At 39.8% G+C, this 17,729-nt stretch overlaps 1 protein-coding gene across 1 annotated transcript in view; it reads right to left on the bottom strand.

Moving 5' to 3' along the window:
* LOC124596552 (protein archease-like) overlaps nt 1–17,729 on the bottom strand; it is a 116,071-nt gene that overhangs the window by 21,887 nt on the left and 76,455 nt on the right. Inside the window, exon 3 of the mRNA XM_047135736.1 lies at nt 6,296–6,500. Within this exon, the coding sequence (XP_046991692.1) occupies nt 6,296–6,500 (205 nt within the window). The remainder of the gene's footprint in view (nt 1–6,295; nt 6,501–17,729) is intronic.

Genomic DNA, 17,729 nt, shown 5'->3' with positions numbered 1-17,729 from the left:
CTCAGCAGAACAAGGAGCACCTCTGAAGATGTCAAGCACAGCAGCTCTGGATGAAATGTATGAGGAAATAACTGTACAGCATGGGAGATTCGCCAGTGGCCATGAAATGCAATTGTGAAACCTTTAATTGTATTTCCATGGTGCTCTCCTTTGAGATAAACTGGGCTGTCCCCCCTTTTTAATAGATATTCAGTATACACTGAGGTGACAAAAATCGTGGGATACCTCCCAATATCGTTTCAGATCTCCTTTTGCCTGGCATTGCACAGCAACTCGATGTGGCATGGACTCAACAAGTCGCATGAAGTCCCCTGCAGAAATACTGACCCATGCTGCCTCCATAGCGGTCTGTAATTGTGAAAGGATTGCAGGTGCAGGATTATGACCATGAACTGACCTCTCAATTATGTGCCATAAATGTTCAATGGGGTTCCTGTTGGGTAATCTGGGTGGTCAAATCATTTGCTTAAACTGTCCAAAATGTTATTCAAACCAATTGCGAACAATTTTGGCCCGGAGACATGCTGCATTGTCCTCCATAAAAATGCCATCATTTTTTGGGTATCTGAAGTTAATGAACGGTTGCAAATGGTCTCCAAGTAGCCATACATAACCAATTCCAGTCAATGATAGATCCACTTGGACCTGAGGTTTGTTCATTCCATGTAAACACAGTGCACACCATTGTGCAGCCATCACAAGTTTGCACAGTGCCTTGTTGTCAACTTGGGTCCACAGCTTTGTGGGGTCTGCGCCACACACTAACCCTACTATCAGCCATTACCAACTGAAATCAGGACTCGTATGACCAGCCCACAGTCCAGGATCCAACTGATATGATCACGAGCCCAGGAGAGGTGTTGCAGGAAATATTAGCAAAGACACTTGGGTCAGTTGTCTGCCACCATAGACCATTAACACCAAATTTCACAGCACTGTCATAACGCATATGTTCATCTTACATCCCACATTGATTTCTGAAGTTACTTCAGCAGCAGTGTTTGTCTGTTAGCAGTGACAACTCTATGCAAATGCTGTGACAACACTACGCAAAAGCCGCTGCTCTCAGCCGAAGTGTTGTGTGAGCCAATGCCTGAAATTTGGTATTCTTGACACACTCCTGATACTATGGATCTCTAAATATGGAATTCTCTAACGATTTCTGAAATGGGATGTCCCATGCGTCTAGCTCCAACTTCCACTCCAGATACAAAGTCTTAATTCCCATCGTGCAGCTGTAATCATGTCGGCAACATTTTCATGTGAATCACCTGAGTACAAATGTCAACTCTTGCCAATGCACTGCCCTTTTATACGCTGTGTATGCAATACTACCCCATCTGCATATGTACATATCACTATCCCATAACTTTCATCACCTCTGTGTAATCCTTCAGCTCTATTTGATACAGGTCTAACACACTCGAGCAATATCTTAGTATGCGTCGCTCAAGAGTTTTGTAAGCAATCTCCTTTGTAGATCCAGAACCGTAACTACATTTTCCCAGTATGCTGTCAACAAAGAGCTGTCATGCTTTATCTGTGAGTGCAATGTGATTGTTACTCCCAAGGATTCATATAAGTTTGTATTGATATGGAAGTGGTTTTTTTTTTTTTTTTTTTTTTTTTCAAGCAAGTTGTCAATCTCTGCAGCACTTTGAAATCTCACTAACATCTGACTGAATATTTGTGCAGCTTTTCCCCCAGAAAGTACTACATTATAACTGTTTTGTATGCAAAATGTCTGAGGATACTATTAATATTGACTGCAAGGTCATTAATATGCAGTATGAACAGAAAGTTTCCTAGCAGACTTCCTTGTGGCACATCTGAAGTTACCTCTGCACCTGCTGATTACTCCCCATCCAGTAAATCACCAGTTCAACAATTATCACTTTATACACCCTTGTGTGTCAATGAATGTTGGTACTGTATTGAGCCAAGTGCTTAATGGGATAAAAAAAAAATAGTGCATCTACCTTATTACCTTGATTGCTGACTTTCAGAATGCCATTCACAGATTGGTTTTTGCGTCACCCACATTTCTGGAATCAACACTTGTTAGCGTGGAGGCACTCCATCTGTTCAAGATACCTCATTAAGTTTTAGCCTGAATTATCTACTAAGATTCTCTAAACAAATGGGCGTAAAACATATTGGATGGAAGTTTGGTGAATCACTTCTGTTACTCACTTCACAGACAGTGACCTATTCTTTCCTTCAACCTACGGAGGGAGGAGAGGGGGGGGGGGGGGGGGTGAATAAGAGAAGGACTAACACAGGTGCAAATCCTATACAAAATCAGACAATATCTCTACCACTCATCTTGGCAGAGGTAAGAAAGATCTAGTAGTACTGTCTCTGTTTAATGGCAGTACTGCTAAATCTTTCTCTTTAAAAGAACATTTTTAACAAGCATTTCTACAGTTGCTTCATTATCCTAAATTTTGGTTCCTGTTTCATCCATCAGTGTTCAAACATTAACTTTGGAACCACTAACAGCCTTAACTGAACCAGAAATTATTTGAGTTTTGTGAGAGGTATTTTAATATGATTCCACTATGGCAGTCACTGAAGGCTTCACACATTGCCCTTTTGGCCGCTAAGCATGTTTGCTGTATGAACCTGCCTACAGATGAATGTGTGAAGTCTTGAGAGATGAAACTAATATCTCTCATCCAGTTTACTTAGTGTACTTTTTCTCCTTGTTTTAGTTTCTCTTTGTACTAGGATAATATGGGTAAAACTACTTCATGGTGACTGGTACCAGTTTGTATGTGGACACTCTCAAAGTGGTTCTTGCCAATGGGATGTAATGTATTTCCATTGTGAGTGGGCTTTCAACGTACCTGTTCTAAGCAATTTTCAGAGAAAGCATTAAGTATTGTTTTTCAGAATGTCCTGTCACACTCCCCAACTAAATTGTCATTTCCCAGTTGATTTTTGGATGATTAACACCTCCTCCAATTATGGGTGTATTGTTGGGAAACTGTACATACAAGCAAACTGAGGTTTTCTCCGAAGTTTTTAGTTTCATGGTTGGTAGAGGGTTGTATGTCCACCACTGATACTGAATCTTGCCAAAACACTCTAATGCAGCTTCAATTGCTACTTCACTGGATACAAATTTCTTGCCTACAAATACACCACCTCCATTTCCCACTGACCTCTCCTTTTACACACACTAGGATTATCCCGAATATCTCACTGCTGTCAATTTCAGGTGTTAGTAGTTTTGTGTACGTAGTTCCACTGCTTCAAATTTTGGGACTTGGTTGCAAATCCTGCAGCAGCAGATCACTAAGATTTTAAGTCTGATCTACTGGCAGCATTTCTTTGAGTCCCAGACTAATGTTTGGGCTCTCTTACAGCTGTAATGATTTGTACTGAAGTAGTGGAAGGAATGTTCAATTAGAATGATAACATCTAGAATCAACTGTTGATATCTAAAGTTATGTTTAACTTTTATATCTTAATAGACTAAAAGAACATAATTGGTACCCTGTACTCATGTTCACAAATCCTTTGCACTATCCATTCCTTTTGTGGCAGGATTTATAGAATCCTGTGGCTTTTACTTTTGTCATAAAACTTGTTCTCACTTCTTCTGAACAGTAAGTTAAAACTGCTTAACAGTACAGTATCTTTCCAACAACACATGTAATAAATATAACAATATGGCATTTTATGTTTAAGGGTGAGAAAATTTAACAACCTGTTTTGTGGTGAGATCACTTTAGAAACATCAAACCAGTCAGTCCACTGATACCACACTGTGCTGAGGTATACAAAAAGATCCTGGAGAGCAGAATCTAAACAAGGGTCAAAAATAAATTGAGAGAGAAGCCACATGGCTTCAGACCTGGGAGGTCAACTGCTGACCTCATATCTGCAGTGATCCAGGAGCACCACTATGAATTTGGGTATGACCAGTAATTGCCATTCTCGATACAGAAATGGTATCTGTCAAAGAAAGGTCTGCAAAGCACTAGAAAAGAAGGAAGTGGAAAGAGGCAAGAAGAAGAGTGGAGGAGATGTACTGTGGAAGTCTTGAGTTGGGTGAAAGTGGGAAATGAAAGGACAAATTTGTGTGAAATAGGGCAGTGCATTGTCACATCTCCCCTTCACTGTAGTCTTGTATGAAATAGCAACTAAGGTGGCAGGAAAAACTGGAGAAGATGAAAGCTGTGCTGTCCATGGATGACTTGACGATCCGGAGAAACAGCGAGGAGGAGATTCGGAAACAGCTGGATGCTTGGGAAGAAACTGTGAAACAGCATGGAATCTAGTTTAATGTAAACAAATTTGAGACCTTGGTTGCATCTAGAAAGTAAGATGGACCAACTAGCAAAAGAAGGATTGATGGTGAATAATTGAAGAAGGTGGAAAGCGTCAAGTACTTGGGAAGTGCGACGGTGGAAAATGGAAGAAATGAGAAAGATGTCAGTAAATGTGGCAGACAGGCAGAAGCACTGAAGATATCCCACAAAAATGCAAAGAAGTAACATATAGAAGTTACTACATCCCAATACTGATCCATGCATCTCAAACAAAGGAAAGAGTTGCAAGCAGATTGCATGTATGTGAAATGAAGTTCCTCAAAAGAAAACAGGATTAACAAGGGGAGAGAGGATGAGAAATTGAAGGGTAAGGGAAATAGTGAAAGAGGAACCCCTTGCACAGCATGGTAGAAACATCAAGGTTAACATGGTATGAGCCCTTAAAGAGACTGGAAAAAAAGAGGATTCCCAAGAAGATACATGAAATGGGGGTGTGAAGGAAATGACCAAGAGAAAGACCAAGGACTACCTGGTTGAAAGTGTGGAGGTGTGTGTTTAAAAAGTAACCTCAGGCTTGACCAGATTGAACACAGAAATATGGTGGGAAAACAGAATTAGATGGCGAGGCTTATGTTCCAAACAGGCCCGGCCTGATGAAACCAATCATTCACTCTTCCTGTTAATTCTGGTTTTAATACTGCAAGAACAACTCACTATTCCTGCATGTTACAAACATAACTGTGAATGAATGTCACTTACAATAAAGGAAGAAGAATATTCGGAACGAAACAAGTAGTATCTAATACCATTATTCAATATGCAGTCATACCAACTAGTATTTGATCAAACAATATCTTACAGCTTCCAGTATAAAATTTCTCAATTTTCTCCTTTTAAGGACTATAAAGCAGCTCCAGTGGTACACTGATTTATTGCTTTGACTGGTTTTGACTAGTTACTAATGACTGGATTGTATGAAAAGTTGTACTCTTAATGACTGTCTGCAGCATTGGTGTCCATCTAGAATAGTGGTTTTTGAGGTATTTAATGACACATGAACACGCCACTGGATGATGAATCTATAACAACTTAAGTGTCTGCTCCACACTGAATGTTATCTACTTGTATATTCCTCAGAAATAAACTATTTTAAGAGGACATTAACTCAGCAGACACTCATTAGATGTACAGTTTTTCATACTAATTGAGAATGACTAGCCACTAATTGGTCATTGTAATAAATCAATGTGCAACTGGAGCAGCTATGTTAGAGTACTTATGGACAAAACTATATCCTAAACTTCATTTACTGTTCCCCTTTCTATCTTATACATTTATTCTCTCAGAGGTATACTGAAGTTTATTACCTTGTTTGTAAACTAAAACATAAAATTTCATTTCTCCTGTTCCACTTTAAAGTCTTATTCTCATATCTCACAATATAGTTAATTAAAATCAAATGCAAAGATGTTGGAGCAAGTGGCAAAAACCACTACCGAACATTCAGTGTAGATATTGACATAGATTGGTTCCTTTGTTACAAAATATTGGTATATCCTTCAGTAACTGAAAAAAAAAAAAAATCTGCAATTGTTTCAAATTCTTCAGATTTCCACATACAAGTGAAAGGTCCTGTCCAAAATACCACATATGAGGTATGTATGTACATTAAGTGTTTCAATTCTGTATCAGTTTATTGAATGTGTGCGCGCATGCCCCATGTACACACACGTTTTTTGAATTATATACTGTTGTGTGAATGTGGGTGGTCTTTGTTCCACATTAGTCAACTTTTATGTTAACCTGCAACTGTCACAGACCTTTCCTGAACCCAGCAATAAAGGATACTAAGAAAGAAGTTTGTGAGCTTGTTCCCTATGCAGCCTGCAAGTCAGGACAAGGACCAAAGTGATACAAATAAAAGGGCAGGAGCTTCCAAAGTGTGATTTTCATATCCAAATGCCACCTCTAAGTGCAATGGACTAAAATAGACTCAGGTATGTAAATGCACTTACCCTTGCAATAAAGAATGGTTCAGCACAAAATAGAAAAAGAAATTCATCCAAAAAGTGGAACAGCAGAGACAGCATATCATGACCAGTTGCTTCAATTTCTTGTGCTTCCTTCATTTCCACATATTCAATTTCTGTCATGTAAGCAAACATCGCCATTGCACACTGTTCAAATGCTTCTTCCAAGTTGTCCCCCCAGGCATGCAATCTATAACAAAAAAGAAATCACACACATATAGCATACTTTAAATGCACAAGTAAAGGAGAAATGTTAATTTGAATCACTGTGAAACAGAAGAAACATGTTTTTATGTAATTTTCACGTCTTATCCCACTGCAACAACTGCGAAAAATCCATTTGTGAGAAAGCAGTCAAGAGACAGCTGGCTGTCAATGGAAATGCATAAAATTTTAATTTAATTAATTGCACCCCTTAAACCTAACACTGCACGTTGCAATGTTATATTTCACTGTGGAGAATGTTATAAGTCTTTACAAATCTTTTTACTGTGTGTGTTATTTTGTTCTGGCTCCAAAATACATCAATATGACTACTCAAATTCACACTTAAGTGTGTGGCAGAGTGTTAATCGAACCACCTGCAAACTATTTACCTACCGTTCCAATCTCTAGCAGCACATGGGAAAAACAAATGCTTAAATCTCTCCATGTAAGTTCTGATTTATCTGATTTTATTAGATATGAAGGGTGGCATAAAAAAAGAAAAAAATTGTGTATCTGGACAAGAAATGCGGTGACTGAAATTTTGTGAAAAGATCCTGCCACAATGAAAAATACCTTTGTTTTAATCACCCAACTCGCAGATCATATCTGTGACATTCTCTCTCCATTTTGTGATGATAAAAAAGAAAAGGAGCTACCCTTCTTTGAAATTTTTGAATGTCCTCTGTCAATACTACATGGTACGGGTCTCCTACCATGAAGCAGTACTCCAGAAGAGGAGGGACAAACGTAGTGTAGGCAGTCTTTAGCAGACCTGTTGCATGTTTGAAGAAATTTCGGAATTGCGGCCAGTCACCATAAACTTCACTCCACGATATTTCAACTGGACACCTGCCAGTCATATTCAGGTGAGCCATTTAAGACTGAGGCAGACATTCTCTGCTCCACCCTATATAGAGCACTGAGAGTATTGGCATGCATGCATGCATGCATCAGAGTCACGGTGACAGATTGACTACACTGCCCGGTGGCAGTGCCCTCACTGGTGGAAATGTGAAGATCAACTGCCTTTGGCGTTGCTGCTCGCTGAAGCCACCAGAGTATTCTCGCATCTTCATCTGGAGCAAGTCTCTGAGATGACGAGATTCCACGCATTATTCAGGTGGTAGCTATTGTCACTGTTCATTAGATTTTCCACGACATATATTTCAACTTATTCTTTTATAATGGAGTCTCAAAAAGATGTTGCTGTGGCCAAAATTAATGTATTGTCTTACCCCATTGAATGTCCATTGGAGATTAAATGTTCTGCTGTTAGACGTGCTGGGTTGCAAAAGGCGAGTGCAACATTTATGTTCTGTGCAGTGTTCTTCCGCTGTGCATGCTGTTTGCCTTATATAAACTTTACCACACTGGCCAGGTATTTTGTAAATTCCTACCTTCTGTAATAACAAATTATCATTCATTGGTCTCAGCAGGCCCAAAATCTTAGTAGAAAATCACTAAGGATTCTTGCTATTTTATCAAAAATATTTCCAGGGAAGGGAAGAAAAGCTAGGGACTTTGCTGAGGCATTCTCCTATTTATCTATTTCCCAGTTCTTGGTTTCAGCTGAAAATGCCCCGTTAATTTGACAGGCAGAGTATCCACTGTCTCTGAATGCTTTCTTTAAATGTGCAAGCTCTTTAGGCAAACTCTGCGTACGACTCCGTATGGGCTCTGTGTACTTAGGTTTTAAGCACATTCATGTTCTGGAATGGGTCATGGCAACTTTAAGAGTAAGTTAAAATCGGTGAGAGTGGGTTTAAAATCAACAGAATTCCCAGAAAGCCATCACTCTTCTGTCGAACTGAAACATCCAGGAATGGGAGACAACCATCCTTCTCCAATTCCATTGTAAATCAAATGTTCTTATGAATGGAGTTGAAATGATGTAAAAACTCTATTAATTTATCTTCTCCGTGGTGACACACTGTGAAAGTATCACCCAAGTACCTCCAAAAAACACTTGGTTTAAGAAACACTAATTCACGTGCTCTTTCCTCAAAATCCTAAATGAAAAAGTTAACGAGATGTCACAACCGTGGCATAACACTAAAATTTACCAGCATGACATTTTATTAAGACTGCCACTGCATGGAAGACAACGTGCAGTGAAAGACATGTACACTCTTGAATTATTCCTCATTACCTCCAGAGACCATCAAGTGGATAAGACAACATGGCAGCATTACCACCAAGACTGTATGGTCTTCCGTTACGACCCATAGTGAGTAATATTGATGGCCCCAGATATGATTTTGCAAAATATCTTGCTTTGTTGCTGAGTCGATTGGTTGGCAAATGTCCACATCATATACAGAACTCAGCAAATTTTATCAACAGGCCCTACACCTAAGTAGTTCAGATCTTTTAGTGATTTTTGATGTAGTATCTCTTTTTACAAAGGTACTTCTTGCCGATTCCTTGGCACTGATTGGTAAACAATTTCAGGTGGGCATCACTGCTTTGTTTCGGCAAGTTCTTTGCTCAACCTATTTTATGTTCAACAAAGAATATTTTGAACAGACTGATGGTGTCACCATGGGCAGCCCCTTGTCCCCCTTTGTGGTTAACTTTTTTATGGAAGATTTTGGGGAAAGAGCACTTGAATCAGTGGTTCGTAAACCAACAATTTCTTTTTTTGTGGGGGGATGTATGTGGACGATACTTTCATAGTGCGGCACCACAGAGAAGATAAGTTAATGAAGTTTTTACATCATCTTAACTCCATTCATGATAACATTCGATTTACAATGGAATTAGAGAAAGATGGTTGTCTCTCATTCCTGGATGTTTTGGTAAGATAGAGAAGTAATGGCTCTCTGGGACATTCTGTTTGTTGTAAGCCCACTCATACCGATTTGTCCTTACACTCTTCATGTTGCCATCACCATCCCAAACCATGAGTTTTTCTTAAAACCACTGTACACAGAGCCCATACAGCATCGTATGCAGGTAGTTTGCCTAAAGAGCTTGCACATTTAAAGACAGCATTCAGAGACAATTGATACTCTACCTGGCAAATTAACAGGGCATTCTCAGCTAAAACCAAGAACCGGTGAATGGATAAAGAGGAGAATGCATCGGCAAAGTCCCTAGCTTTTCTTCCCTTCCTGGGAAATATTTCTGACAAAATAGCAGGAATCGTTAGTAATTTTCAAGTGAAAGTAATTTTCTGCTCACTACCTAAGATTTTGGAGCTGCTGGGATCCGTGGAGGATAATTTGTTATTGCAGAAGGTGGGAATTTACAGAATACCTGACCAGTGTGGTACGGCCTATATAGGACAAACAACACGCACCGTGGAAGAACACGGCACAGAATATAAATGTTGCACTCGCCTTTTGCAACCCAGCAAGTCTGCAATTGCTAAATATTGTATCGCCAACGAGCATTCAATGAAATATGACAAAAACATTAATTTTAGCCACAGCAACATCTTTTTGAGACTCCATTATAAAAGAATCCATTGAAATACGCATCCCGGAAAATCTAATGAACCATGACAGCAGCTACCAGCTGGGTAATGGATGGACTCCCTCATCTCTGAGATTTGCTGCAGATGAAGACGCCAGAATACTCCAAAGGCTGCTGCGAGTGGCAACACTGAAGACACCTGATTTTTGCAGTTCCATCAGCGAGGACTGCCGCTGGGCAGTGTGGTTCATCTGTCACCGTGTCTCTGACGCATGCACAATACTCTCAGCGAACCGTATAGGACAGAGGGGAGAACGCTTTCATCAGTCTTTGATGGCTCACCTGAATAGGACTGGCAGGTGTTCAGTTGAAATATCATGGAGGGAAGTTTACAATGAACAGTTGTAATTCCAAAAGCTCTTCAAACATTTAGTTTGCTAGGAAAATTTTAAGTTTCACTTCAGATCTGTTGTGTTCTCTAAGTGTTCTGCCAATAAAACACAGTCCTTGTTTCATCTTCCCCACAACATTATCTATGTGATAGTTCCAATTTAAGTTGTTTGTGATTGTAATCCCTAATTGACAGCCTTTAGATTTGTGTAATTTTATCACGGCACCAAAAGTTGGACGACTTCATGCTTTTCATTATTCAAAGAAAACTGCCACTTTTCACACTGTTACAGATATATTACCCAAATCATTTTGCAATTGCTTTTGATCTTCTGATGACTTTACTAGATGGTAAATAAACACACTCATTTACAAACAATCTAAGAGGACTGCTGATATTATCTCCTGCATCATTCGTATAGATCAGGAATAGCAGAGGGCCTATAACACTTCTGCTTTACTTCATGACTTGCCATCAACTATTACAAACAGTCACCTCTCCGATAGGAAACTGTGAATCCAGTTGCACAACTGAGATCATATTGTCGCAGAAGAAGCTGAGTAGCATAGTCAGCATGGTGTAGTGGTTATGATACTAGACTTGCATGGAGGGTTGCAAGTTCAAAACTCACCTGAACTGTAAAATTTTAATTTCTATATTCGGTTTTAGTACATTCTAGAAGTATCCACAAATGTCAAGAATTATAGTTATTGGAATGTTCTGTAACTGTATATATACCGTATGTGTTCTGGCCAGAGGCAGTTCACTCCTCGCTCTTGTATGGGCAAGTGCTGAATAAACCTTCGTTAAGTGAAGTTAGAGTTCATCATTCATCTAATTACACCTTCTTCTAGGTGACATTATTCTGGTGGAGGCACTGGATATTGGAACTTGTGACAGCGCACATTATCGACGACACAGGGGCTCCCATCAGGCCATGACAGAGCCGCCATTTATGTGGCGAGAAACCAGAGTTCAAGCCATATTCAATAGATCGCAATCTATTGGAGACAGAGGAAGAAGAGGACGTTACAATGGCACCAACTGTGTGCCACCACACGAGATATCCTTCCGGGTTCTCTGGTGACGTGACGAAGATCCAAACAAGAGGCTGAAGGTATATGAGCGTATAGTCAAATTTAACAAATGGGATGACACCATGTGTCTAGCTAACATATTTTTTTACTTGGAGGGCACTGCCAAGCAATGGTATGAGAACAACAGGGAGAAGTTCACAAGCTGGGAAGTATTCCAGGCAGAACTGCGCAAGTATTTCATCGACACACAATGACAGAAGTGCAAGGCTGCAGATAAATTAAAGTGCAGGGCACAGTGTCCAGGGGAAACTACAGCATCCTAAATTCATGACGTCTTGGAGCTGTGTAAAATAGTGGATCCTAGAATGAAGGAGGAAGATAAGCACATCTCATCTCATGAAGTGTGTTGCTGAGGACATGGATCAAGCCCTACACTTGAAGGAGGTTTTGACAGCAGACGACTTCATAAAATGATGCCAGTATATCGAGACAATGCACCAAAAAAGAACTACAAGCAAGAAATTTGAACGGCTTCCAAACATCATATCAATGTCTGTGATGGAGGAAGCAACTGATTTCACAAGTGTTCTTCGTCAGATAGTGAGAGAGGAAGCTCAGAAGGCACTTGGATTGCACAGTGAGCAAAAAACTGAGACACTTCAAGAGGTCATAAGGGAGGAAGTGGAACAGACATTGAACCCAATCTCTTGTCTTTCATTTCCCTTTAAAATGGTGAAAAAGTCGAGACCAAGGCGAAGTTGCACTCCCACAATACCGCATGAGGGAACTGTTTGGGCACCAAGGAAGACTGATGTCTGGAGGACCCAGGATAACCAACCAGTATGTTTCCACTCCGACACTGTGATACGCTATTGTCGAGAAAGACAGCAGATATTTGATGACGCCCGCACCAGAAGACAGCAGACCGATCTTAGCCGACGCCAACTCCTGGACGACGAAGATGAACAACAAGATGTGTGCAGGACGACGTGGGTCTCCATCACCATTTAGAAGCTCCAGCCGATTGCCTTGTCACCGCATCTTGGAAAACTAAAGGGTGTGACCTTTCTTGGAGGTGAGGCCGCCGAAGATGAAAATCCTCCGTTGATCACTACAAAAATGATAGGAAACTACGTCGATATCCTTATGGATGGCTGACCAGCCCAAGCTCTTGTGGACTTTGGATCATCATATTCAGTCATTTCAGAGAAGTACCGTCATAAGTTGCAGAAAACCGTATTCGTAGACAACAATACATCTCTGCTGAAGGTGGCTAGTGGGAAATCTGTAAAACCTACAGGAAGATGGGTCATTCGTGTGGGTATAAGTGGCCATACGCAGCCCTTAGAATTCATCATCTTACAAGAGTGTAGTCATGACGTCATTCTTGGATGGGACTTTTTGAAAGCTCCTCAGGCAGTTATAGATTGTGGTCTCTCGAAGATTATGCTAGACGAGATGAGATACTTCAGCCTTCGCAGAGCCCATGGTTGTCACCAGTGGTTCTCGTCAGGAAGAACGATGGCAGTTGGCACTTTTGTGTTGATTACAGGAAGCTTAATAAGATAACTAAAAAGGACGTTTACCCCCTTCCATGAATTGACGATACACTAGATTGTCTGAAGGGGGCTAAGTTTTTCTCAACCATGGACATGTACTAGGGTCACTGGCAAATCGAAGTAGATGAGGCTGATCGTGAGAAAACTACATTCATCACCTCTGAGGGCCTGTATGAGTTTAAGGTAATGCCGTTTAGTTTGTGTAATGCACCAGCAACTTTTGAACGGATGATGGATAATCTTCTAAGTCACCTAAAGTGGATGATGTGTCTGTTATTTAGATGACATTATAGTTTTCTCAGAGACATTTGATAAACATGTAAAAAGACTGAGGGCTATACTTAAGTGTCTCCAACAAGACAGACTGAGACTTAATCTAAGAAAGTATCTTTGGAGCAAAATAAATCAAAATACGTGGACACCTTGTGTCAAACGAAGGTGTGCGGCCAGACCCAGAAAAGGTGAGATCTGTAACAGAATTTCCTATTCCTAAAAGTATTAGAGATGTGAGAAGCTTCCTCGGATTATGTTCTTATTACTGTCGTTTTATCAAAAACTTTTGTGTCAAAGCCGGGCCACTCCAAGAGTTGTTAAAAGCCAATGCTAAATTTATCTGGGATGGAGCTCAACAAGATTCTTTCCATGTACTGCGTAAAGCTCTGACGACTGATCCTGTACTTGGTCTGTATGATGAGAGAGCACATATAGAACATTCCAGTATAATGATTCTTGACATTTGTGGATACTTCTAGAATGTACCGAACCGAATATAGAAATTAAAGTTTTACAGTTCAGATGAGTTTTGAACTCACGACCCTCCATGCAACAGTCTAGTATCATAACCATTACACCACAGTGACTGTGCTACTCAGCTTCTTCTGCGACATTGCTCCCTCCTTAAGAGAACAGCATCTTGGTGTTACATCCTCCTAGTCCGGGAATGAGTCCTCAGTCCTGCATACTCTGACTCCCGGTGACTGGTGTTTGCCCTGGCAGTGATCAACTGCTATCAATACTACTTACTGTGAATTTAAGCTGAATCTGCTCTATGGTTGTATTGTTAGTTTCGAAGGAATGGAGACTCTTTTAGGAAGATTTCAAACACATTTTTATCAGCCTTTAAAAAAAAGAAAAAAAGGAAGAAGCTTGTTAGATTGAGTAACTATTAATATTCAAAAATTTGTAATCACAGAATTATTTTTTGCAGTAAATGTAAGGACTCTAAATGGAGGAGTGACAAATAAATGAAATATTAATGCAATTGTATTTTGTGTTCATTTTCATACAATATATCCCGAGGAAATAAGCAAAGCCAATGACGACATGTTCTTGGAGCAATTCAAAGAACTATTCAATCTTTTGTGATGCCAGAAGTCTGAATTTAATCAGACAGACTACAGTAATAAGACAGACTACAGCTGTAGATTTAAAGAGATACACAAAATGGAAATCAAAGGACTAATAATATTGTCACTCATTGTACTTTTTGTTTAAAGTTAACGCAAAATATTGGTTATGCAGAAAGTAGTATCCAAGAGCACTCTTTAGAATACCACCTTTTTGACAGTCATATTGGAGTGTACAGGTGTCTGGCTAGGGCAGAATTGAAACATCTTTGTTGCAAACTGGCAACAGCTTTTATATATATTTTAGGAATTGTATGATATCCAGCAGTCTTTGTTTTATTTTTTATTACTAATAACTCACCCTGGCTTCACACAGATGGCACTACGTATCTACAACTGGACGTATTGTTTTTAATGTGAATGATTTACACGAGCCTTCCTCGTGACTCAGTCTGTCTATTGAAATTCAATCAAAATTCTTTCTGTAGTTCCTGAGCATACTGGAGGGGGGGAGGGGGACGCAGTGAGAACTTACACTTATAGTATGTCTAGATCCTGGTTAGCTTCACTACTATCTGGACTTGCGGCGGCTGTTACTTTGCGGCACTTTTCCTGCCGAATACTGCCTCCTCTCATGCTGACCAGCTTTCAGCTCTCATCACTACCACAAGACGACTCTCCAAATGCCAATTATATATAGAGCAGATAGAAACACACATTCCACACTCATTACTTAGTAGTAATAAATTTTGTATATATAAATCTTCCTCGTTGATCAATCTGCCAGTGAAAACATATCAAAATCCCTACAGTAGTTCATGAGATTACCCCAAACACACAAATAAAAATCACAATGGTATTGTTTCGTAATATAGAAGGTTAAAACCAATCTGTGAACTATCTTCACAGCATAAAAATCATTGTTATGTGTCATGTTGACACTTAATAATCACGTTTATTAATCAAGAGAAAGTACAATGGCAGCGTTCAAGATGTGAAGTCATAGTACTTCATCTTGATTATGTATTGTCTGTTGGATATTCCTCTTTTTTAAGTTGTGGTGAGATACAAATCTGTAATAATAACCTTGCCATGTCTATGATTGATGTAACAGTAATATTTGATTTTTTTATACTGTGAAGATTGCTGATAACAAACCGGTTATAATACTAAAATGCTGACAGCTGTATGCCATGCTCTTCTTCAACCAGGTACCATTTGTTCCTTATTAAGGCTTAGCATAATCTGGGACAATTCTGTTCTATTTAGTGAGAACAATATTTTCATAAACGTAAAATATATGAAATAGAAATAGGTAATTTTGAATTATGTAACTTACTTTATGAGCTGTGTTCAAGCTCAAGACATTACAACTCCGTGCCAGACCAGGACTAAAGCTGTAAGGGTGGATTGTGAAACATGCCTAGATAACTCAATTGATAAGACATTACCCGGGAACATACAGGTTAGAGTCCTAGTTCAACACACCTCTTTTCTACCAGGAAGTTTCAAAGTGCAATCAATTTCTAGATTATGTAGTCTCACTAGTTAGCAAACATGCCTCAAGAGCTGAGTGACTAAAATACCAAGAGAGTTGCTCCAGAACAGGTCAACACCATAGAGAAATTAATCAAAGGGTGAAACTTAGCATTCCGCACATCATCTACCCACAAAGCAGGAAATCCAATGACTGCTTGTCATACTTGTGGAGCTAAATTTTTGTGGGACATCTGAAATATTATCATGGAATATATAGCCTTGAATTCTATTGTACATTAATTTACCATCAAAACAAAATGTCTGATATAGCTGTGTGGAGAAACTGACATTGTACTGCAATAATATTTAAGGGAGTTTTCACTAGTCTTAAGTGTTTAGGAGTGAACTACAATACTGATATGTAATTCATACAAAAATGGGCATATCTGAAATTAATACTACAGCATTCATCCGTTATCAAATGGCTGGTAGCAGGCAATGTATTGTAAATCTGAGTCTACATATGTAAACTGATATCAGCCCACCAGATATTAGGCTAAATTACATACTGTGGTATTCAATATGGAACAATTATTTAGGTTAAGGATTCTTGCTAAGAGATTCACATTTTCCTACACAACAGGGATGTAACTAGGCTTGGGAAGCAGTGGAGATGTCGTCCTACCTTACTTTACTTTACCTTACCTTACCTTACCTCCGCTCCCCCCCCCCCCCCCCCCCCTCCCCTTATCATACCAAGTGACCCAAAGCAGCCACAATAATAAAATCAAAAACTAAGAAAAACAAAGTCAAAACTAAAGAAAATATGATCTGCATCAATCTATATTTTCAAATTTTCTTAGAATGCTGACAAACAGCTCAGCCCCAGATCCAGTCCTTTGATAACACAAATTAAATGAATTTTAGTCTATTCAGACAGTAGCACTAACTCAAAGACAGCCGACTGGTATACAATGGGCACTTTATATCTGCTAACACACTTTTGCAGGAGAACCTAAGCACTTCACTTCATGGACAGTGAACAATAGACACATGCAGCGGATTTCCACAAGTGCAATGTGGTGCCACAAAGTATGTTTTGCAGAGTAGACTGAGGAAATTACTGACTTTCTAAGGTTCTTCAACTTAATTACCTGTATTATTTACTAACAGGCAAAGCTCACACTAATGTGGAATGACAAAATACTCTGTGTGTGTGTGTGTGTGTGTGTGTGTGTGTGTGTGTGTGTGTGTGTGTAAAATAGGGGGGGGGGGGGGGGGCAGCGGCACATGCAGCAGTCTTCAGATGATATGCTGCTTCAACAAATAGGATAAACTTAATCTCCTTCTTCTTCTTTTGCTACTGCATCATGCGCAGGGTCGGCAGGGTAAAGTACGGATTTGACATGGTTAATTTAAAGGGGTGGCCGGATGCCCTTTCTGCCACCACCCCATACCACCCCCCCCCCCCCAGATGGAATTAGTGTACCCCACTGTCTGCGTCTAGTGTAAATCAAGAAATAGTGCGAATGTGCGGCAAATGTCTGCGAGTCATGTAACTGAGGCGGAACATGGGGACCAGCCCAGTATGCACCTAGTGGGATGTGGAAAACTGCTTAAAAACTACATCCAGGCTGCCCGGCACACTGGCCCTCATCATTAATCTGCAGGGTGGGTTTGATTCTTGGTTGGTGCACCTACTGGAGTCCAGGAAGCAGTGTATTAGCGCACTCGGCTAACCTGGCGGGTAAATAGGATAAGCCTAATAAAAGTACTAAAGTGTTTTGCCAAATAGCTGTGGCCTGTTGACAACTAGTATAACAAAACTACAGCCACTGAACAGGTAAAATGTGCTCCCTAACAACTTATTGAGAACACACAATTCCTAACAAAATTTTGAAACCTGCAATAAACTTTACTTGTCACTGCTTAAGATAGAGGGCATGTCTTCAGTCAAACCATTTAATGTCCTCTTGTTAGCAT

This window comes from Schistocerca americana, chromosome 2, assembly GCF_021461395.2.
Source record: "Schistocerca americana isolate TAMUIC-IGC-003095 chromosome 2, iqSchAmer2.1, whole genome shotgun sequence".
Taxonomy (NCBI): domain Eukaryota; kingdom Metazoa; phylum Arthropoda; class Insecta; order Orthoptera; family Acrididae; genus Schistocerca; species Schistocerca americana.
This window is presented reverse-complemented; position numbering and strand designations above follow the sequence as displayed.